The sequence below is a fragment of the Acartia tonsa genome, chromosome 9 (assembly GCF_053477335.1).
Source record: "Acartia tonsa isolate MP-2025a chromosome 9, ASM5347733v1, whole genome shotgun sequence".
In the NCBI taxonomy this organism is placed as follows: Eukaryota; Metazoa; Arthropoda; class Copepoda; order Calanoida; family Acartiidae; genus Acartia; species Acartia tonsa.
Window position 1 is genome coordinate 39120421 of NC_137268.1, and position 24379 is coordinate 39144799.

The window sequence follows — 24379 nt, forward strand, 5'->3', positions numbered from 1 at the left end:
TTTTGTTAATCCATAGGGGACGAAGGCACAGGCTAGCAAAACTGGTATTAATTTTATGATTTTTATCTTAATATTCGTGTACAATTGTCTGTAATACGATTCTATACATGATTTTTCAGTATTGCGTTTTTTTAAACCTTTCTATATAAATTTAAATAGAATTAAGAAAAAAATATTTTTTGGATACAATAATCTTGACATAACATTTCCATATTTTTCTGTTTACATTCATTTAATGAAAAGGTATGTCGCATTTTCTAAAACAATGTTTTTAGTAACTGCTATTTCTTTACAGTTCACATTTAAAAAACTTAATATATGTACTTAATTTTTATCTAGTATCTTAAGAAAAGCCCATGATTGATAGATTAATGATGATAAACAAAATTACACACAATGTACATAAATATCAAAAAAATATCAAAACATAGGACACCGCTTTTTTGTATTTGATTATTAAACAGAAAAAAAAATCTGAGCAATTTAATGTTGTTTTCATGTTTCTTATATCTTATTATAAAAGCGAAACTTGTAGGTTAATTGTCCTTGTTCAAGATGCAATTTTTGTGCATTGAATAATATCCTCTCTTACACCATATTTCAATGGATTTATTATAAATTGGATCTTACACAAGATTATCATATACTCTATTATAGTGAAACTAAAATGACAATCCTCCTATCATACCCCTTTACGCTATATTCTCCCCTCCTACTGGATGAAAGAACTGACTAATACGCTATTTTCATGTTAACAACATAAATTAACGTCAATTTTTCCATTGTCATAATATCCATGTATATTCTATATCTATTCATTGTTCACATCACTAACAGTTTAGAAACATTTAGCTTCATTCATTCTTATAATTGTTTTACCTCACACCAATGTTTTACAAGAATCAAAACATCCACAATAGCGATTTTTCTACTTTATATATCACAAAATTATGGTATGCTATGAGCATATGCCATTATGTCGATATTATGTGAGCTATGTAACTTTTTTTACTAAAGTATAAATTGATATTTCTTTTGGGTAGACCTTATTTTTAATTAGAAAAGCTTCTCTTTAAAGTCCTAAACATTATTATAATCTTATTGTAGGATTATTAAACGAAGCTTTTTATAATTAGGGTCCGTACGTCCATCCATAGGTAACGGATAGCTCTTATTGTTAATTAATTCATGTTAAAAATTGAATTGTCCTCTTTATTTCAAAATTTGCATGATGCATAACGTACAAATGGGTACTATGCAGAAAGCATAGCAACTCTATGGACGGTACCATAAAGTGTATACGTTCATTTTAATTATGCTGATTTTTAACTTTCTTGAACATTTTTTTATTACATAGTTATTCTATTAATCTGATTTTTGGAACAAAGATTCTTAGGACAACAAGGTATAATATTTTAAGCAAAGCATCTATATCTAAGACCTAGAATTTTAATTTTGCAACAAATCTATATAAGCTTTTCGTTTTTATGGATATTGTCATTCTTTTGTTTTTTATTTCTATGTTTCTGTGTGTTGTTTACATTATTTCCAACTTTAACAGGGGACTAAAGGGATAAGGCAATCGCAGATAATTTAATCAACTATTATGATACACAAAATCACCCCTTCTGTATATTAAAATTAGTCGTTGAAACGTTGTACACCAACCAATCAAAATTTACTAATGCCCCCAAAGTTGTTAAGCTAACGAATTTGAAACTTTATTATAAAACTTTGGGGACTAGTGTAAAAAACAGCCCATTGTCCCATCTCTCTCTCTCTCTCTCTCTCTCTCTCTCTCTCTCTCTCTCTCTCTCTCTCTCTCTCTCTCTCTCTCTCTCTCTCTCTCTCTCTCTCTCTCTCTCTCTCTTTCTCTATTGCCAATTTTCACACATTATATTTTAAGCTTCAAATAATACAAAAACAAATTATCAATATTTTTTCATTGCAGCATAATGCGAAAAATTTGTCAAATCATAATTTTAAATTTCTAAATACTAGTATTTTTTTTGTAGGCTTTAATAAAAAGGATAAAAAAACATTTTTTTGTTTTGTACTTATAAGCAACTAAATATCTTTCCAACTATTCATATGTTTATTTTCTTGGCATAGGAATAATATTGTCTAATGCAATTATAAACTTTCTGTTGATGTATCCTCAAGCCCTATGTTAATTTGCAATTACAATATCTATCTTTCTAGCAAGCTATATATCCAACTATATATTTATCTATCTATCTATGTATCTACTCACCCTAGGTAGAATATTAACCCTGCAGGCCCTGGGCTGCTTGTCTATTATAAACTTCTACTAACTAGCTATTTAACTATTTATCTATCTTTCTATATTTATCCAATTATCTATCTATGTATCTACCCACCCTAGGTAGAATATTAACCCTGCAGGGCCTGGCCTGCTTGGATATTATAAGCTTCTACTAACTACCTATCTATGTATCTATCTATCTATTTATCTATCTATCTAACAATCTATCTTTCTATATATCCAATTATCTCTCTATTTATCTACTCACCCTATGTAGAATATTAACCCTGCAGGCCCTCAGCTGCTTGGCTATTACAAACTTCTACTAAATAGCTCTCCAACTATCTATAAATCCAATTATCTATCTATATATCCAATTATCTATCTATGTATCTACCCACCCTAGGTAGAATATTAACCCTGCAGGGCCTGGCCTGCTTGGATATTATAAGCTTCTACTAACTACCTATCTATGTATCTATCTATCTATTTATCTATCTATCTAACAATCTATCTTTCTATATATCCAATTATCTCTCTATTTATCTACTCACCCTATGTAGAATATTAACCCTGCAGGGCCTGGCCTGCTTGGATATTATAAGCTTCTACCTACTAGCTATTTATGTATCTATCTATCTATTTATCTATCTATCCAACAATCTATCTTTCTATATATCCAATTATCTATCTATGTATCTACTCACCCTAGGTAGAATATTAACCCTGCAGGCCCTCAGCTGCCTGGCTATTACAAACTTCTACTAAATAGCTCTCAAACTATCTATAAATCCAATTATCTATCTATATATCCAATTATCTAACTATGTATCTACCCATCCTAGGTAGAATATTAACCCTGCAGGCCCTGAGCTGCTTGGCTATTATAAGCTTCTACTAACTACCTATCTATGTATCTATCTATCTATCTATCTATTTATCTATCTATATATCCAACTATATATATATATATATATATATATCTATGTATCTACTCACCCTGGGTAGAATATTAACCCTGCAGGCCCTCAGCTGCTTGGCAATGATCAACTCCTCCTTCCTCTCCATATCAAGCTCCACCTCTTTTGTCGGCTGGGGAGGCATTTTTATATTTTATTCACTACAATTCTGTTTGAAAAAGGTTGACAGTATGGTTTTAAAACATGTTTACAAACTAAGTTAAATAATAAATTGTCGCATTCTAGCGTTTGTCGTATCTAGCGTATGTCGTGTTTAGGGTTTGTCTGTCTACTGTTTGTCTGTCCAGCGTTTGTCGCATCTACTGTTTGACGTATCTAGGGTTTGACGTAGTACCATATAAAAGTAACAGGATGTGTGTATTTTTGTATCGAAGGATATGGTTCTCCTTTACAATGTAGCTCCTCATGGGTCTAGGAAGGTTTATAACTATTTTGGGGCCTCTAGGGGCGAAGCCGTTATTAGTAAATAATCGACAGATGATTCATTTTTTTCCCTCTAAGATGTAAGTTTTTCAAAAAGTACATTCACATTTATAAATTTAATATTTTGGTAATTTTATCTGTCAAGATATATGTACATTTGGAAGCTATAATTACTATGTAAACGATAACTGTATATTTTTATAGGTTCCAGCAAATATATTAATCACTTGAAAAGTAAGGCCCTCATTTTAAATTTTAGTTTTTGGGGGCGGCGCTCTTTTTTCTAGGTTATATTTCTCTTGATATATATCCCTATATAATTACAAAACTTTCTAGGAACTATGAGAAGCTATTGTAGCCAAAATTGGTTCAGCGTTTGGCAAATTTAGGATAGGTATATACGTAGGAAGTACCCACTGGTTAAAATTAGGTTCAGTAACATCCAATAAACAACCAACTCTTTGATTGCACGACCCTATTCTGAGAAGTCCTAACTGTACATTGTAATGGGTTGCGCCTGTTTACGGGCCAAGTCATTCCCCCTACTCTAACTATTTATGTCGCGCACCTGACATAGCAGTAGTAGGAACCATCTTTGGTTATTACGCGGTGACGGGCCGAAATTCAACCTTTCACCTGCCCGACGACGAGCGTATGCGCTACGTGTTGAGCCACGGTCCTGGGTTTAGGTATAAAAATACTTCATTTCACAATAATACAATATTATTTTAACTAGAATTATAACAATTTTTCTTCACTTTTTTGAGTGTGTGTGTTTGACCCATGCACGACTATACAACAACACACGCATACATTACTTAGCTAGGAAGGTCAACTTATACTTTACAGTCATATCTCATTTCAAGATTTAGGCATTTCTGCATTTACAATTGTGTCATTTTCAAATATAATAAAAATTTTATTTCAATTTAAAGTTAGAATTTTTAGCAGAAAAAAAAATTACTAAAAAGTATGAAAATTTAATATTTATTTTGACGTCTGTAAGTTTGTTATTTTTTAATTTACATTCGAGCATTTTGCTTGAGAAAGCTGAATGTATTTTAGGTGCAGATTGACTGAGACGCTTTTAGCGACTGTTGAATGTTTTTTGACCAGCCCAGCCTATAGCTACTCCCCTCGGCGCTTTCTCCCTTTTATTACTCTTAACTTGCCCCCATGCCCCTTTTTTAAAAGTCCGCTTTTCTCTCTCCTTTTTCATAAATCCCGTCTCTAGGTGTTAGTCTTTCTATTGTTTCAATTTTATATTCCATTATGATTCATACTTTTATTTAGGTATGTTGTAATTTTTTTTGTGTGTGTACTTTTGAACTTGCTAAAGCATTTGATAAACATTATTATTTTTTAAAAATTATATTCCTTCCCTTTTTGTTACTCTATAATTCTCTATCAATTGTATTCTCTCTCTCTATCTATATATATATATATCTATTTATCCCTCTATATCTGTCTCTCTCTCTGTCTCTCTCTCTATCTATCTATCTATCTCTATCTATCTCTCTGTATCTGTCTCTCTCTCTCTCTACCTCCCTCTCTCTCTCTCTTTCTCATTTATTGTCTTACTTTAATGTTTAAAATTACAAAATACAGTTTGAAAGCGCACGTTTTACAAATAATTGATATGTAAGATTGTTCAAATAGAGGATCAAAACCCATATTCGTTTTTTGGTCCAATTTATGTTAAAGGAAAATTTCCTTTATTCCTTTAAGTTTTCTGTACGTATTTATTTTCATAAATAACATTTCATTTTTGAGATATTCAGAAAGATTTTAAAGAATATCACAGTACAATATGAAAGAGAAAGAGAGCAATAGAAAGAGGCAGTAAAAAGATAAAGAGTAATAAATTTTAAAAAAAGATTTATAGAGAGAAGAATAGAAAATAACAGGACGTGAGGGTGAAGAATTACAAATGAAAGGAGAGAAAGACAGAAATAGATATTAAAAGAAAACAAGAAAATTAAAAGAGAAAAAGAAAATTAAATGAAAATAGAAAAAGAAAGAAGAATAGAAAATGTTAAAACATGAGGGTAAAGAAATACAAATGAAAAAATGAAATAGAAATAAAAGAAAGGGAGTGAGAGAGAGAAAAAAAAGAGAGATGCAGTAAAAAGATAAAGAGAGATATATAATTAGATTTATAGAAAGAAAAATAGAAAATAAGAGAAAAAAAGAGATAATAGAAAAATAGAAAGAGAGAGAGAGAGAGAGAGAGAGAGAGAGAGAGAGAGAGAGAGAGAGAGAGAGAGAGAGAGAGAGAGAGAGAGAGAGAGAGAGAGAGTGAGAGAGAGAAATGAAGAGAGAGGCAATAAAAAGAAAAAAGAAAAAGAAGAAGAATAGAAAATGAGAGAAGCAATACAAATGAAAGAAAACGAGGAATTAAAGGGAGAAAATTGATAAGATCAACAAAAAGCAAAGATAGAAAAAGAATATATTTGTTATTTAACATAATTAGAGATAAATTAGAATATTCTCTAAACGACAAATATATAATTGTAACATAGATACATTAAAGATAGTTTGTGTTTGTAAAATTTAAAAAGTAGCAGGATTTATCTTTGTTCTTCTGTTCCAAAAGGTCTTGCTAAAATTCTCCTATACAGGTCAGAAGAAGTTTAGGGGGAGGGAAACTACTACCCCTCCCCTTCCCCCCCAAGAGAATTCAACCCCAGGACGCCGACGGTTAGTCCTACCTCCAATAAAAAACATGTTTTAAAAAAAATCTAAGTAGGTGGGAAATATCCACCCCTAAATTTAACTTTTTACAAGATGTTTTAAGAAACTCTAGAAATTATAATTATGTACACAGTATATTTAGAACTTTTCGGGGGTAAAATCATAATGAAACAATTAAATACAGATGCAATATAACCATCCCCAATTTGACACATATACAAAATCAGCTTCTAACATATTTCCTAATACTTTTCATTTATTGTATTTCATTGATAATAAAAGTACAATAAAACCCCTCCAAAAAATTCCCATTGCTTATCCCTTTATCCCTTGAAAGGAGGGTCAGATAAGAATTTAAATTTAGACTATTTTGCATCAGGAAGGAAGGGGATAGCGTTTCTTATTCGTTGGCTGAAAAAAATTGGGGACTTTTAATGAATTGTGATTGGTTGATTGATTAAGTTAAGTGTTCAAACGGTTTTACCAATAATTGTAATCTACAAAAGAGGGATATTTTGTGTATCATCATTAGGTATATACATCAATTTATTAGCCCTTGTCTTATCCCTGTAGATCCCTGATTTTGCATAGCTAGGGTGGAATGTTATATTATTCTATTTTAGTTATTTTAAGGTGCGTAGCTTATCCTTAACCAACTAATTCAAACATACATATTTAGAATATTGCTTGGAAAATTAGTTTCTAGTATGGCTTCGAAACCGATTAATATCTACTGGTGTCTTGGTACTTATATAGTGTGTTCCTTGCGGGATCGAACCCCACCTAAACCTTACTAGAAATATGAGCAGAAGACGACTTTTGTAGTTTGAAATCATATTATCTAAGCAATGAAGCGCGGCATAGCCATATGTATGCGCCCCCACGCGCTTTCTTCCTTTGTATTGTTTGATGCCCTCAGCACGGCACATGTTATGTGACGAAAAATCATGTTTTGTAATAAAATGCGTGGTTTGCTGTGTGATTTTTTACCTCTAAATACTTCCTGGCTTGATATGAATTAAGACTGGTGAGTATTCTTTCTTTTTAACCTTTGAATTTTGAAGATTAAAGTGATTTTTTTTGGTTTAAGATATAGCAAATTGATTTCTTTATTTTTTCATTAAAATAGACCAAATCATTGACTTATTTTTACCTACGAATAATTTTATATATTTTAAAATGATTCTGTTTGAAATTTATCAGTTTCTATTAAAAAATATGCACGTTTTCTTATTCGTTGAAACATTTTTAATATTTTGTATTAATTTTGTTATTATCTTTTTAGATCCCACCGTTTCATGGTGTAAATACACTATTTGTAACTGCATCAGTGCCTTATTCATTGGAAGTAGTGAGGATGATTGTGCTTCATGCACTTAAGATCTCGTAGACGGCCACGTAGGCCTAAGTACCGAGATATTCGGCCCAAAGTACCGAAACAACTGGATTGAAACTGCTTCTAAGCCATACTGAAAAATCAAGTATAGCATCTTATTACGCACAATTTTCCACGATTATTAAGATAAAATCATAAAATTAATACTAGCTTTATTAGCCCAGGCTATTGGCCGCTCGTGGCAAACAAAACTGGTTTTAATCTCATAATTCTTTTCAATATTTGCAGAAAGCTGTCTAATATACGATGCTATAAATAACTATTATTCTATTTTATATTGAGTTTTAAGATACTTTACTATTACATCAATTCATAATCAAAATAAATTTTTAAACATTAAAAAATTTCATCTTCACCTTTATTTTACAAATTGTAGTTAAGATTTGAAAAATAGGTAAATGCATAGTATAGAACTATTGAATATTTTAATTTTTAATTTCTTTGCTTTCATTATAAAATCATCCCTAGCCCTTCAATTCTATATTCCCTAGACGCTATAGGCGCAATTTGATAAATTTGAATAAAAACATGCTGTTCAAAATTATAATCCTGTTTGTAATAATAATGACAACTTTTATATAAAGTAAACATCTACGAAATAGAATATTCCTATTCAAAATTTAAATTTTGCAAGAAAAAATGTTTAAGATAATGGATATAGTTTATACGTGGATATAATGACAGGGGAAAATATAGACCTCGATAATTGATCAGTTCGTTAATCCAGTAGGAGAGGAGGGGATGGGGTAAAGGGAATGGATATGGGGTATTGTTATTTTAGCTAGCTGCAAGCATCACTTTATCAGAGTTCATGAAATGAAAATCTGGTGCAACATCCAAGTAATAATATATCAATGTTTAAAATGCACTAATGCTGTACTTAAGATTGTTTTAATTCATATTTTATCTGTCTGTCTTATGGTGGAAATGTTGAAGCTTATATAAATGTTACTATTCAGAGGACACTACACAATTTTGGTATATTTTGAATCTAACAAGGATGAAAAAATCCATAAAACCGGAGCTATAAATCGGTAGGACGAACGAACATTAATACTTGTAGAGTTTCATAACTGAATAAGTAGAATATAAATGTATAAGTCTACACAAAATTGTATGTTGCAAAACTGCTTGTATACAGGATACTCTTTAAGGACTTACTTACATTTTAAAGGACTTAATTAAAGAGATGCTTCGCTTATAACATTGTACCTTGATGTCCTAGGAATCAGTATTACAAAAATCAGAATCAGATGAAAAGGATATTTATATCATATAAAAGTGCTAAAAATTAGCATGTATTAAATGGACTAACTTTATGGTAACGGTTAAGAGTTGCTACGCTTCCTAAATCGTATCTAACTTTTATATGAATCACCATTCAAAGTTTGAATATATGATAGAACAATTCTAACGTGTCTTAATTAAGGAAAAGAGCTAACCGTTACAGAGACGTTAAGACCAAACATAATTACAGGAAATCTTCGCTTTTAAAAACAAGCAAATATTAAAAGTACCGAAGTGTCCATTTAGGGCAAAAATGTTAGACTATAATAAACTACATTACAACAAAGTATCCTAATATTAGACTATCATAGTATAGACACATCTATGTAATAAAATTAATTTAAGATAAGATAACCTACTACGAGCTATGGTTTCCTTTACCTATACCTTACACAAGGCTTTATTCATAGACGCCCAATGGTGGGTGTCAAGCGTTGTTTACCCCCCTCAAATGATGAAATCCCTCATTTTACCCCCATCAATGTTTTGAAAAAGTACATTGTTAACCCCCTTAAACCTGTGAAACCCCTTATTTTATCCCTCTCAGCTAAAAGCTTGGGCCTCCCTATGTAAGCTAGAGATATACAAAATCATTGGCTAGTCAACTATGGTAGCATAATAATTTTTGGGATTTGAATTATTTTTTCTCTTAATGGTTTATATTTCTACTAGCGGCCACGTCCCTAGAGGCCTCTAGGGGCATATAAAATGTTTTCTTTCTAATCTATGTTAAGATCAACTGTTTACTAAAAGATATTTTTTGCGATTTCCCTAGGGAGGGTGGTCATTTCCTCCCCCAAAACAGTTATAACCCTTTCCAGTATCTATAAGAAGCTAACCTGTAAAGGAGAACCATTTCGGTTAAGCGGTTATCGAGATCCCTTGGTTCATCGAGGCAGACATCCTGTTACTTTATAATAAGGATTAAAGAGGTAAATCTATCTAGAGTTGGAGGAATGAAATGTATACTAAGATTAAAGTAGTCCTGACTAAATTGGTTTAAGATTTTACATACAAAAAATATTAAAATCTTTCTTAAACCGTTTGAATATTGAGCCATATCCTGTACAATTTCATAGCTTAGCCTATGAGTTAGGGTTTCCCAAGTCTTAAATATCCCTATATATATCTATGAAAGACTGAGGATTCGGAAACCCCAACTCTTGTATGATAAAAAATTTTAAACAGGTCTAAGTAAACTCAAGTATAAAGCATTAAAGACGTTTCTAAAGTCAAATAGTTATAACACGCTGAAAATACTATATCATCCTAGCTATCGCTTGAAATCTGCTGTAATTATGTAAAGTTAAATAGCTTTAAACCCGCCTAAGTATTCTGATACGGGTCAATTAATATCAGCAAACTAATATATCATTTAAAATACATATACTACAAAATATTTCATATAGATAGACATATATAATATAGACAGAGTTGGGGTTCTCAAAGAAAATTTTGATTAAGTTAATGGATTAAATGGAAAAGATATTTGACTGAAAATGATATTTCTATAATCTACAAAAATTTAAATTTTTCTTCTCACTACTGCAACTACCAAAAATCGATAATATTATTATTTGCATTTTATACCAGATTTTCATGTTCTTTGTTATATTGAACTTTGTAATGGGCTAAATAATGATCTCCTCTCTTAACCCCATCCCCTCCCATCTTACTAAATAAACGAACTGACCAAAAATAAGGACTATTATAGCAACCTAAATTGACGAAAAACTTTCCCCTATCACCAAGTTTTCTTCATACAGTGTGATATCTAACAAAAACCTTGTATATATTTAATAAATTTAAATTTACATGCATAATTAGAAGTTTAGATCTATAACTATAAAATTAAAATAAGCTAAATTAGGCTCTACATAAGTGACCTCTAACATTTAAGGTAAGGGTATAACCCCCTCTTTTGGTATCCTCATTTCAATGACAAAAAAATCATTTTAGAAATCTAAAGTTCTGCCAATGTTGTAATTTTAAAAGCTGATTTTAGATTAAAAACTTGATTTATGACTACTACTAGGCTTGTTATGCAATATTCCGCGGATAGTAAATGTGGCATTATTCTCATTTAAACAAAAAACTCATTTTTTATGCTAAAATGTGGTTTAATTTTGGTTTTTAATTTTCATTTATTTCCCGGCTATAATCATTTATATCCCTGATATCAAGTTTCTTTTAATAATTAATAAAAATTCAAAAATCTTCCAAAAAAAAATTAAATATCTTCTAAAAATGACTACCTCCGGGAAATAAATGACTACCTCCGGGAAATAAATGAATATTTACATCCACTATTTAAGGGGTTGTTTATATGGGAATGAATAATTCTAAGATTAATTTTAGGTTTGTTCTAGTCCAGTGGATATCAGTTTCGAATCCATACTGGAAAATTTGGCTCAATACCAGCTGAGTATCCACGTGGATATTCAGCTACTATTGGGGTCATTTTTGGATACTCAGCTACCATTGGGAAAATGTGTGGATATTCAACTACCATTGGGGAAAAACAAAGTTTTAAAACAATTATTTTGGATTTTGTAACAAAAGTTTTGATATAAAATGTTATAGAATTAACTTATATTAGTAGCGCAGCATTTATATAAATAAAAATAAATATATCAGGTAATGTCAATAAATATTTTTTTCCCTTAGTAACTAAATATCAAAGAAGTGTTTTCTTTAAATAATTTATTTAAAATAATGAACAAAAGTGAGTTGCAATCACTGTAAGTATACAGACGAACGGACATACCCTAATAGAATAGCAGCTGCGCCTATAATAAACTATTTGGGAGGAGCGTATTATACAATAAGTGTGACATGATTAAATAAAGGCGGGGGGGGGGGGGTTTTTTGGAATTTCACGGAATGTTTTAATCCGGAAACATTAAATCTTTTTAAAAGTTAAGCTCCTCTATACTTAAAGTTAAAGTTGGTATGTTGGTCTGTCTGGAATGGTTTGCTTTTTTGTTAATTTATACATGTTAGAATTGTCCTTTCGATTTAATACAAAAGGTACGATTTAGGAAGCGTCACAACTCCATAATAGAAAGTCCTTAGGTCCTTCTTAAACATGTTGCTTTTAAACTGTGTTTGCAACAATTTTTTCGTTTAATATAATAAATGAAAGCAAAGTTTTTCTACATTTCTAGGGTATTGTATCAACTATATAAAATTGTGGCTTTAGCGATTTTTCGCCCAAAACACAATGAATTTTTAGCCCTTTAGATTGATCAATTTCAAAAGCGAAGCTTTTCTACAATAAAGGTCTGTGCAACTGTCCGTCCGTACATAATTTTGGTTAGTTTAGGCATTTTAGAATTGTCTTATTGATTTCAAACTTAACGTTATAATTCCTGTACAGCACATTATAAGTCCTTTATATGCTAGTATACCCTACTACGCTTTTAATAATTTTGTCATCCTTGTTTTAAAGTGCAAGGTGCAATAAGTGGGCGGAGATTTTTCGGCTTCTTTAACCATCTTAAATCCAAGACAAAAACATACATGGATTGATTTATCTAAATGGTATTTATTAGTAATAAGTTTGAGGATATATAATTTGAATGTAATAAAAAGTGTATAAGTCTTATATATAAATGATGCTTTTTTTATTTTTAAATCAGTCTAGAATAATGGACAAGAGTTACTACAACACATACATAAAGCCTCTGTTAGTCGACGATACCCTGCCTGTGATAGAATTCTTACAAGGCAAAGGGTTAATCAAAACGCAGGTATCATGTGATCTTTGTCAAGTGGATATGAAAATGTTTTCATACAAAAATGCTGTCACTGACAAATATGTCTGGAGGTGTGTTAGTCGGGAATGCCCAAAGTTTCACTGTCCGAAGTCCATCAGAATAGACTCATTTTTCTTCCGATCCAGGCTGAGTTTACAAACGTGGATACAAATAATATATTGCTGGTCAATAAAAATGACACAAGTTCAAACCGCCACGTTCGCCAACATCAACACCAAAACGGCTACAAAATGTTATAGCAGTATAAGAGAAGCATGTAGCACACATTTGAGAAATTCAAGAATAGAACTTGGAGGACCTGGAGCTGTTATCCAGTTAGACGAATCACTATTCAGCAAGAAAGCTAAATATCATAGAGGACGTGTAGGGAAGAAACAAATTTGGGTATTTGGAATTCTAGACACCAGCCAGACACCTGCTATAGGCTACATGGAAATTGTTCCAAAACGTGACGCAGCCACCTTACTTCCTATTATACAACGCATAGTTAGGCCAGGATCTGTTATTTATTCAGATGAATGGCGTAGTTACAGACACATACAACGTGATTTAGGATTAGTTCACCACACAGTAAATCATAGCTTACATTTTGTAGACCCTATTACAGGGATCAACACACAAGCCATTGAAGCATACTGGTCTGCCAAAAAGTCTGTTATTAAGACAATGAGGGGCTGCAGACGTAAATTATTGCAAGGTTACCTGGACGAATTTATGTGGAGAGATCGATTTTAACATGATCCCATGTCTAACTTATTCCAACATATTTCACTTCAATACCCATGAACATAATTATGAATTAAAATAAGAAGGCTGTAGTCATTTCTATTTAACACTATGAATTTGTGTAATTTACTAAGATTTATTGTTTTCTGTAAATTACCATTGAAATTATAATTACTCAAATATTGGTTTGTACCTTACTTATAATAAATAAAGACTTTTAATCTTATTCATGTTTTTTAAAAGTGAAGCTTTTCTATAATTAGGGTCGGCCCGTCCGTACGTCCGTCCGTAACGGATAGCTTTTTTCGTTAATTTAGACATGTTAGAATTGTCCTATCGATTTAAAATTTTGCATGGTGATTCCTTTAGTAGTTAGGTACGATTTAGAAAGCGTAGCAACTCTATAATCACTACAAAAATGTCCGTGCGTCCATTTTAAACATGTTGATTATTTTTACTTTTTTAAATAGCTTTTTTCGTTAATTTAGGCATGTTAGAATTGTCCTATCGATTTCAAATTTTGCATAGTTATTCCTGTAACAGTTAGGTACGAGTTAAAAAGCGTAGCAACTCTATAATCATTACCAGAATGTCCGTACGTCTATTTTAAACATGTTGATTTTTTTTACATTTTAACAACAAATTTGTATGTGACCTAATTATCCGATTGGTCTGATTTTTGGTATACTGATTCCTGGGACAACAAAGTACAACATTATAAGCGAAGCAACTCTATAATCAAGTCCTAAAAATGTAAGTATGTCCATAATCATTATCCTGTATCAAGCAGTTTTTCAACAAATTTACTTACAATTTTGCTTTGACTCTTATACATTCGCATTCTGATTATTCAGTTCTGACATTATACATGTGTTAATGTCCGTTTGTCCTACCCTTTCAGAGCTTCCCTTTTATGGATGTTGTCATCCTTGTTTTATTATTTTTTCTATTATTAGGGTTGGTCCATAATAGTTAGTTCTTTTGTTAGTTTAAACAGGTTAGAATTGTACTATAGATTTAAAACTTTAAATGCTGATTACTGTAACAGTTAGGTACGACTTAGAAAGCATGGAATACTGATTCTCATACCAATAAGGTACAATGTTATAAGCGAAGCAACTCAATAATCAAGTCCTAAAAATGTTAGTATGTCCTTAAACAGTAGCATATAGGGTAAAGCGGGGCGATCTCGGTTTTGAGGTGAAGTCGGTATTTTTTTGACCACCTTCATTAAATGACATTTTTCTCCATGTTCTAATCGACTGACAGAAAAAAACATAAAATCAAATTTGTTCCTTATTAAATTGCCTACAAAAAAGTATAAAATGAAATTTTTGTGAGATGAATTTTTAGGGTACTTATTGGGTCTTAAAGTCGGACGACAAAAAAAATTTTTTTCGATTTTTTTGCTTCGGTCGGAAAAACGGTAAGTTGGACAAAAACTGGTAAGAGCTAGAGCTTAGACGTCTTCAGGGGACTTATTAAGAATATATTAGGCTATCCATTTCCGTTTAAAACTTTAAAAAAGCTTGTATAGTTTTTTCTTAAATCGACTAAAAGTGAAGCGGGGCGAATTCGGTTTTTTCACTTTTTATACTAACTTTTTCAATTTTATATAAAAAAGTGAAATTTTCGAGAAAAAAAGTCAAATTTCTCGTACTTAGAAAAAATTTATTTTTTTTGTAGAAAAAATTGTCCGATCTTCATAATTTTTTTTGTGAATGCTCTTTATTACATTTAGCAACTTTAACCTTTAGGGCATGCTGTAATTAAATCAATATGTCATAGGTTTTTTGAAGCTGGAAAATCGACCACAGATTTTGCCAAACTTTTCTCTTTTTTTCAACTTGATTTTTTTAGGAAATTTTGCTAATAGAACTAATTTTTTTTTAGACCAAATCTATTCAAAATTGCCTGAATTTTAAGGATCAGGCCTTTAAAGTCATAAAAAGTTATTTTTTCTAGTAGTATTTTTTTTTTTTATCAAAAAAATTTTCGAAAAAAAAAGTCAAATTTCGCGTACTTCGGAAAAATTATTTTTTTTGGTAGAAAAAATTGACCTATCTTAATAAATTTTTTTGTGCATACTCTTTATTACATTTAGCAACTTTTACCTTTTGGGCATGCTGTAATAAAATCAATACGTCATCGATTTTTCGAAGCTTGAAAATGCCCTACCGACTTCGCCTCAAGGCGGGGCGAAGTCGGTGCCGTTTTAGAGATCAATTTTGACAAACTTCCCAAAGTCCTAGGTTTACGTCCTTTTAGGACCTGATCGACTTTTCCGAGATCTTTCTACTGGTCTTGGTCCCATTTAAAAAAAATAATTTTTACGATTTGCAGGTTCAAAAAACCGAAAAATACACCGAGTTCGCCCCGCTTTACCCTACTTATAGACTTATGCATTATTATTCTGTTATGTTCGTTTGTCCTTTCATTTCAGAGCTTCGCTTTTATGGATTTTTTAATATTTGGTTGTAAATATGTATTAAAGTTAAATGATAGGTGTGTTTTATTGTCATGGGAATCAGCATTATGAAAGGATATAATGAAAATACCAATAGGAAAGTATTGTGGATATTCAACTACCATAGGGGAAAAGTGTGGATATTCAACTACTCTTGGGAAATATGCGTGGATACTCAGCTAAAATTGGGGAATTTGTGGATACTCAGCTGGTATTGAGCCGAAAATTTTTATTAGTTTCAATATTTTTTTTAGTAATAATAAAATGAAAGGTGATAATTTCCTTTAATGTAAAATAATGTACAAGTCTTAATTATCTTGTAGCTTCATAAATTTTAATTTATGTTTTCACGGAGATGTATAATCTCAGCAGCAATCGATGTGTATTTTAACTTGGATTTTGCACCAGATTTTCATGTACTCTGGTAAAGTAATACTAGCAGCTGGCTAAAATAACATTAAAACCTTTCCACCCCCTCCTACTGGATGAACGAAAAGCCCAATAAATAAGGTCCATATAGGCAAGTCAAATTGACGAAAAATTTTCCCCTGTTAATATATCTACGTTTATATATTAAATCCATTTCAGCAGCTAAAGCTGTATATTTAGCTGCATTTTTATATCTTAGCAGCTCCAGCTCCATAGGAAACGTTGGACTTTATCGTCCTAGAGATCACATTTTTAAAAAATGAGATTGAAAATTGCTAAAATGTCAACATATTTCAATAAGCGTACATTGGTAAGAATAAAACGCTATAATTCAATATTATACCTTATTATTGCAAGAATCCTTATTTAACATAGAAAAGATAAAAACAAGTTAAAGCGTATTTACTCACTGTAAAGGGATAGTTGCACGAAGTTCATTTAATGAGTTGGGGTACTTAAAGTAATTAACCTTTGTTTGTTTTTCTAAATAAATATAGGTTAACTATGAAGATATTTGAAATAAAAAGAAAAATTTTACCAGGCGGTTTTTGAGTTCAAACGTTCAAAAATGTCTAATTTTTGTAAGTAAATCACGATTTCAAGACTTGCTATTTTTTAACTACGTGTTCTTTTAAATTTTATGCCATTTAATTGTAGTTTAAACCATTGAATAGAAAACTGCAGCGAGGTAATTTTGTGTATCATCATTGGGGATGTACATCAATTTCTCGTCCATTGGCCTATCCCTTTAGATCCCTGCATATGTACACTTGTATAAGCGAAAATTTGCAAATTTTCCAACATTTTTCTGTTTTGAACATTTCATTTTTTGAGAAATATGTCAAATAAAAGGCTAAACATAAGTCAGTTTTCCTAATCTGTATAGACAAATAAGTTAAAGACTGATACACAATATATGTAGCTGTGTTTAGTGCCCTAGGAAAATGGGGATAGATGTCACAGTTTTTGGCCTACTTATTCTATTGACGTCATAGTAGAGAGAAAGAGAAAGGGGAAATAAACCCCCTAGAAAACAGATGGGGTATAGGGTATTTCCTGACGTCAAAAGAACAGGTAGGCCAAAAGCAGTGAAATCTATCCCCACTTTGCTAGGGCACTATAGACAGCTACCACATGTTGTGCACAACATATCAATATTTTAATTTTAGAAGTAGCATCGTTTAAAAATCAAGTAGGTACTCTTATTTAAACAGAAAAAAAACAATAACATTTTCCTTATTTTTAGGATTGTATTATAGATATGCCTAACTTATAATATGCAGGGACGTCCAAGCTTTTTATTTTGAAGGGGGTAAATTAAGAGTTTATATTTTTTTTGTCATTTTGTTGCGTTACTATAGGACATAACTGTCCTTATAACCAATTTATACCATGTTAAGTAATTGTTAACATTGTAATCCCTTAAAAAACCAGGCTGGTAGGTAACATTGGGCTTTTTATTACACTAGTCCTCAAAGTTTTCTAATAACGTTTTCTTATTTGTTGGCTTCTTGACTTTAAAGACTTATATTTTGATTGCATGGTTCATTTACTTCAGAGTTCAAACGTTTCAACCACAAATTGTTCTCGAAAGAAGGTGTAATTTAGGGTATCATCACAGGGCACTATGGGCAAATCAAAAACATTAACTTTTTTTTCTCACATTTTCTCAACAAAATTTTTACACCTTTTTAAAGCTTAGGTTATGAGGAATTAACTTTACTTAAGGCAATATGCTCGGTTTTGCCGACTAACAGAGTTATTAGTGCTTAAAAATACTCATTAAAATGATATATTTTGTAAGAAAAATAAAAGTAAGACGATGTATGTCGTAACATCTGTGAATTGCATGAATATATGTGTATATGTATGTATGTATAGATGACCGTCATGTGTTAAAACTTGATAACGATTGTATCATGCTGAGGGGGAAAGGGGAAAACATCTGGATAGATGTTTCTTAAAATTGACAAATATTCTGACATATGATAAAGCAAGGATATTCTAAAATGTATTTTTAAATTATAATTTTAAAGCAAATAAATATAGGTTAGGTAAACATAATAATACTTAAACAAACTCTTATTTGTTGAATTAAATATTTTACCATTTTTTAGGTGTTTAACTTTTGCATAATTAGTTGGAACAGAAAAAGAATTAATGTATAATATATTGTGACCAGAAATACAAGCAAAGCAAAGCTTTTTTACTTTTATTTTCAAATTTAAGATAATGATTCTTTTAACTTTTTTTGCAGATTAGATTGAACACCAATATTACTTCCGTGTAATTCTACCAACATCCTTTATTTCTTTTCCATTCTTAATCTCCTGAAATTCCTTTATATCAGTTTACACTCCAGGACAAGATTATAAAGTCATAAATCTTTATTAAGTTCAATTCCCATTTCTTTGCTTACACATTGACATTTACTAATTATTTTGAAATCAAGGTGACAAAGTTTTATAAACAGCAATTATTTAAATAAAATTAAAAGGTTTAATTTGGTGAATATAATCAATATTGCAAACTTTTTCTTTTCCTATAGTATATATAAAACATGAATAAATAAAATATAAAATGAGTTTGAGTGTAAAAAAATGTGATTCATGTTGTTTTTTTTTTATGTTACTTTGTGGATGATTACTCAAGATTTCTACCCTATCTATGAAAAATTACAAGATGCTGTTTTGCAAGAACACCGATGTTTCTTAGTTATAGTTAACCGAGCTTAATAGGTTATTATAGGTTCAAACTTGAGTTTAAACCTTCGCAATTTAAAAGAAGTGATAATAAGGAAGGGGAAGGGTTGAAAGGGTTAATATAGACTATTTTTATTCATGTATTCAAATAATGTATTTTTTATTTCTAAGTTTTTCTACATATTGGCTTCGTCCGTGTGTAATTGATAGCTCCTAAAATTCATTTAGGAATTTAGAAATTAGAATTGTCCTATAAATATCAAACTTAGCATGATGATTCCTTTAGCAAATAAAATTAAGAGAGTTTAGCAATGCCATAACTATTTTGTAATGTATATTTTTATGTTGATTTATTAAAGGCACTTTGAAAAATAAACTTTTTTATTGATATGCTATTGAGTTTAATAAAAATGACTTATACCCTAATAAATCTAATCTGTAATTTTGATAGATTTAATGCATCCCTTTGTCTCTTCTGTCATTACTATTTAAATTGCCGCCTTTGATATTTTATTACATATCTTAATAAAAAGAACACCCCCCCCCCCCCCCATAAAACCCGCCCATTAGACAGTAATTAGCGGCTCGATTTATGAATTAACACCTTTTGAGTAGGAATAAATAATCCAAATTTGTGAAACTTAGATTTTCCAGCCCAACTCTTCTTATATAATCCCCTGTTTCGTATTCCGTCTGCTATGAAATATTTGAAGCTGTTCATTTTCCCTATAGGCAAGTATGAAATTTGAAACATCGTCGTCAATGGTCAGAACTTAAAAAATTAAATAAAATCGATTTTTTATATAAATAGAGATATTTTTCAGTTTTTAAAAATGTTTGAATCATTCTAGAAGAAATATGCTAATCAATAGTACATATTTCATCCACTTAAGTATAACAGGAAAAAAACGACAAAAATCGCTATTTTTTGCCCATAGTGCAGGGGATGTACATTAAATTATCATTGTCTTATCCTTTAAAATCACTGATAAAAATCGCTAGATAAATTTTGTCTTCTGCTAAGAAAAAAAGGATTAATTTTCTATTTATCTTATATTTTAATAATTTATCACAAATGAATAATAATCTTAATCAAATATATAATAAATGAAAATAAATTCATAATAAATGTAAAGTAAACTGTCAAAATTAATAAAATTCACAACTAAATGTAAAATTCAATCACATAAAAGTTAAAAAGTGGTTTTTGTTGCATTTTATTTTCGTTGGTAATTCACTAAAATGTAAAATATTTGAAAAGTTTTTTTTTTGTTTAAAATAAGTAAATTATAAATGTCTTTTTTTATAGGTAGCAACTTGGGTATAAAATAAAATATAATACAAATGAAAAACTGAATTTTTACAATAGCTAAAAAAAACTAAGGTACATGTAAATAGTGTTGTGATATCAATGTTAAAAAAGGTAAAATTTGTGATCTTTTTTGGTATACTTCATTTGAATAAAAATAGAGTATGGTGAATTTTTTGTATGGTAAAGCAGTATAATAAGAGTTGAATAAAAGTTATGTATCGCATCGTATTACAGACAGCTTTTAACGGATAGTGAAATGAAAAATCCTAAGATATTTTCCAGCTTTGTTTAAATTTATTATTCGTAGAAAATTGTCTATATTACGATACGATACATGATTTTATTTAACATGGTTCTAATCCAGCGGATATTAATCGGTTTCGAAGCCATACTGGAAAATACATTAAAATCCTAATAATAGTTATAATCTAAGAAGGTAGAAGTAAGAAAGTCATTTTCTGTTCAATACTCAGTCTAATAGAATATGATAGTTGCAAAAAGCAGGGCTCGGCAGCCGCGCCCCCAGCCGCGCATGAGCCTCATAGTGAAACCCGCGTATTTTCAAAAAAAATCTGAAAAGATGGCTTGACTGTTTAGGCACATGTTTAGACATCCAGCTGAATTTTAAAGTTAAAATATGACAATTTCACTGAAGCTTACACACAGCTGAAGCGCGGCTGCCAAGCCCTAATATTAAGAGGTGAAATTATTTCAACAGTTATACCTAATAAAAACTTTAGGCTACACTTAAAGTGGTAAACGTTAATGGTATAAAAACTACAACAATTATCTAATAAAACTTATTTTATGCTTTGAATTTATATAAAAAAGCATAAAAACCTAATTAACAATAAGATCATTATTTTCGTTGAATATTCCATGCTAAATAATAAAACTTTCGTGGTGCTTGAACTTTCATAAAAAAAAGGTTCGGATCTAGTGCAGTACACAGTAAAATGTTCCTGGGAACGATTATCTCCAGAAAACTCCTAGCTGCCAAACAGCTGAACGTATATACTATTCCTGCACATCGTTATGAGCTCTACGAGTGCTGCATGATATATGTTCAGCCGTTTAGATTTCTGTAGATAATCGGTCCCACGAACATTTAACTGCATTAGATACAAAGGTTAAATAAATGCTTTATTCACATGAATATGTGGAAATTGAGATTCAAATAAGTTTTCAGAAAGGAATTTTAAAGCTTGATAATAATCAAGATTTTTAAATAATATAAGAGGAATGCTATCATAAAAACAGGTATTTAAACCCTCAAATACATTTTAATAATACAATCGTGGAACAATACAGAAAAAAGGAACAACGTAATAATTTCAAAATGCTTTTAAAAGTCATAAATTGAATATTATAATTACTTAAAATGCAATAGTAAAATATGTAAAAAGCAGATATTATATTGTAAAAATTAAGTGGCAAGAATTTTTAATATTTGAAATAGGCAAGATTTAAAATATGAATCAAATGCATTAAAAGTCAAATACAAGAGAAAAATGTCTAAAGTAAAAAAGGAAATGAGTTATTATTTTCATTGTAAAAGCATAATTTTTAAATATAATAAATCTATACAATTTGAACAATAGATAATTTAAAATAGAATAAACATAAAAGGTTTATCTTATTACAAATTATCTATTTTAACAGACAAGTTCATCTTTTTGGTGTAGTAGCGAAATAATAATCAAAAACAGACTGGCTCATTTATTATTTACAATTAATTTTGAGACAGTCTAATCATTCATAAATACTTGTATAAAGTGTGCCATTTACTTAACTAATTCATTCTTTATTTACATTTTAGGACATGCTAATTCATACACTTAACAATAAATATCATAATTAACAATGTGAGACACCCTACTATAAAGATATAACAATGTGATACAGCCTAAGGGTAGCTTTCGTAAAATTCCGTAAAGTAGTAGGTAAGATTCTAGTCAAATGCGCTTATTAGGTCAAACTGTTTTATTAATTATACTATGTGTTTGGTTAACATTAAGAACAGTTAGACTTAATAAGCGCAATTGATTGGAAGCTTGCTCACAACTGTACGGAATATTGCGAATACTAGTATTCACTTTAAACATCAATAGAATCAAACGCATCCATATTCATACCAGACGCTGTTCTCGGAATTGGTATCCTTTTCTTTTTTACTTTCGTCCTCTGAAAATAGAGATTCATGTCTTATTTTTGGTTTGTATTTAAAATTTAACACAATAGATGGTGTTTCCCCCTAAAGTTACTGTTGAGCACTAAATCTCCTCCCCCCTCTCTTATAATTTTTGAAATAAATTGAAAATAGAAAGGGGGAAGGTTAGTTGTTTTTATTTTGCATGACCACTGCGTGGAACCCTAACCCTGCGGGTCCTATACCTACAGTATCCATTCCCTGTGAGACGTATAAGTACAATTTTATAACCCTGTGGGGCTAACCAGTCCTATCTCCTTTGCTCAAGAAGGCACTTTGTGGAAAACACCTAATATGTTTCTACAAATTTTGCTAGATGTTTAAAAGTATCTAGCTAATATGTTTCTAAAATTCCTTTTTAGTCTATCTATTTATCCCTCCACCATTTTGAAATAATAGTTATTTATCTGATTGTGTTGATACTTTGCATCATGAAAAGAAAACGAAGTAGAGGGTTTCGTCGTATTTTCTCCTATTTCTAGCCTCTGCGGGGCTCTAACCCTGCGGGACAATCATCAACATTTACCTAACCTAAACTATAAAAAGTTACTGTGAAAATACGACAAAACCCGCTACTTCATTTTCTTTCCATGATCCAATACTTTTCCTTTTATCTATTTTACAGGTTAACTTTCTATCAAAAGAAAATTAAAAATAAAAATAAAAAAAAATAAAATGTCACTCACACCTTTCTCACTTCCTGAAGGCGATGAGCCCCTTGGCTTTGGTGGGCGGTTGGGCGGCGGGGTGGGAGCCCGGCGGGACGGCAGAGGCGGTAGAGAGCTGTCCTGTCATGTCAAGGCAATCCGTAAATTCATAATTCTAACACTTTTAGGGGAATTTGTAAAATAATTTTTAGTAGGGCTTCAAAACCGATCATTATCCGGTGAGTTTGAATCGGCTCTCAGCCTTAATGGAAAATTATGTATAGGATCGAATCACCGACAATTTTCCACAAATAAAAAAAAATCATAAAATCAATGCCAGTTTTGTTAGACCGTGCCTTCGGCCCCTTAATTTTTCATTTTAATATCCGCGGATAGCTGACTATAATACGATGCGATGAATAACTATTCTCACATTCACTTTTTCACATTTTTCTATTCAGAGAGGTAAATGATAATGATAGTTAATTAATCCACATTTCTTTTTACTTAATATTTACAAGCTAATAAGGGAAAAATTTCACACATTATGTCCCAATATTCTTGATAAGAGAAAAACCAATTATACATAAAAGTTTAAGGTTTTAAAATAATAGACCGATTATTCAATAAATCTTATAGGCAGGTATTTAATATTCTCTTAATTTACGGAATGGTCCTTCCCTGGTCACCAGTTTTCTTCCATCCAGTGAGACGTGGTTCAGCATTGCGGCTGCCATTCGTCCGGCCACCTCCTACCACCTCACTCCCAGCTGATAGGTAAACTCGTGATATTGATCTATAATATATGGATAACAATATAAATATACAATTCAATTAAGTATTACAAAATAGAAAAACTAACGAAATGAATTGAAAAATAGTAGTAGAACAACGTCCGCCTGAAGCTTAAGAACTAGGTAACCGCTGAAACGACAAGGTTATACTTATCAGTAAAAATAGATACTGGTGGTTTAAGGCTATTTTCTGGTTTTATTTTTGTTAACAATAACACCATTATGAGAGTAAAATGTGGTGTAACTTGAATTACTTCATTTCTTTTAT

At 30.8% G+C, this 24379-nt stretch overlaps 2 protein-coding genes and 1 long non-coding RNA gene across 24 annotated transcripts in view; 1 reads left to right on the forward strand and 2 right to left on the reverse strand.

The window, feature by feature from the left end:
- The window catches only part of LOC145328897 (uncharacterized), a 62832-nt gene extending 59365 nt beyond the window's left edge, over window positions 1-3467 (reverse strand). For all 4 annotated transcript variants that reach the window (XR_013882718.1, XR_013882717.1, XM_080172835.1 and 1 more), the window contains exon 1: window positions 3266-3467. Coding sequence is in view for 2 of the 4 variants with exons in the window: in XM_080172835.1 (XP_080028961.1) it covers window positions 3266-3370 (105 nt within the window). In the remaining 2 variants the exon portion in view is untranslated. The remainder of the gene's footprint in view (window positions 1-3265) is intronic.
- A 3782-nt stretch (window positions 3468-7249) lies between these two features.
- On the forward strand, window positions 7250-7690 carry LOC145327873 (uncharacterized). The gene is made up of 2 exons (XR_013882268.1): window positions 7250-7390; window positions 7649-7690. It is a non-coding gene; the product is annotated as an uncharacterized LOC145327873 (long non-coding RNA).
- Window positions 7691-20183: 12493 nt separating this feature from the next.
- The window catches only part of Girdin (protein girdin), a 109266-nt gene continuing 105070 nt past the window's right edge, over window positions 20184-24379 (reverse strand). For 4 of the 19 annotated variants that reach the window (XM_080172804.1, XM_080172806.1, XM_080172809.1 and 1 more), the window contains 3 exons: window positions 23998-24113; window positions 23357-23457; window positions 22431-22645 (listed from right to left, as the gene is read on the reverse strand). In XM_080172804.1, the coding sequence (XP_080028930.1) occupies window positions 22559-22645; window positions 23357-23457; window positions 23998-24113 (304 nt within the window). In that variant the 3' untranslated portion in view covers window positions 22431-22558. The other 15 variants (XR_013882675.1, XR_013882674.1, XR_013882673.1 and 12 more) reach the window with 15 other exon arrangements.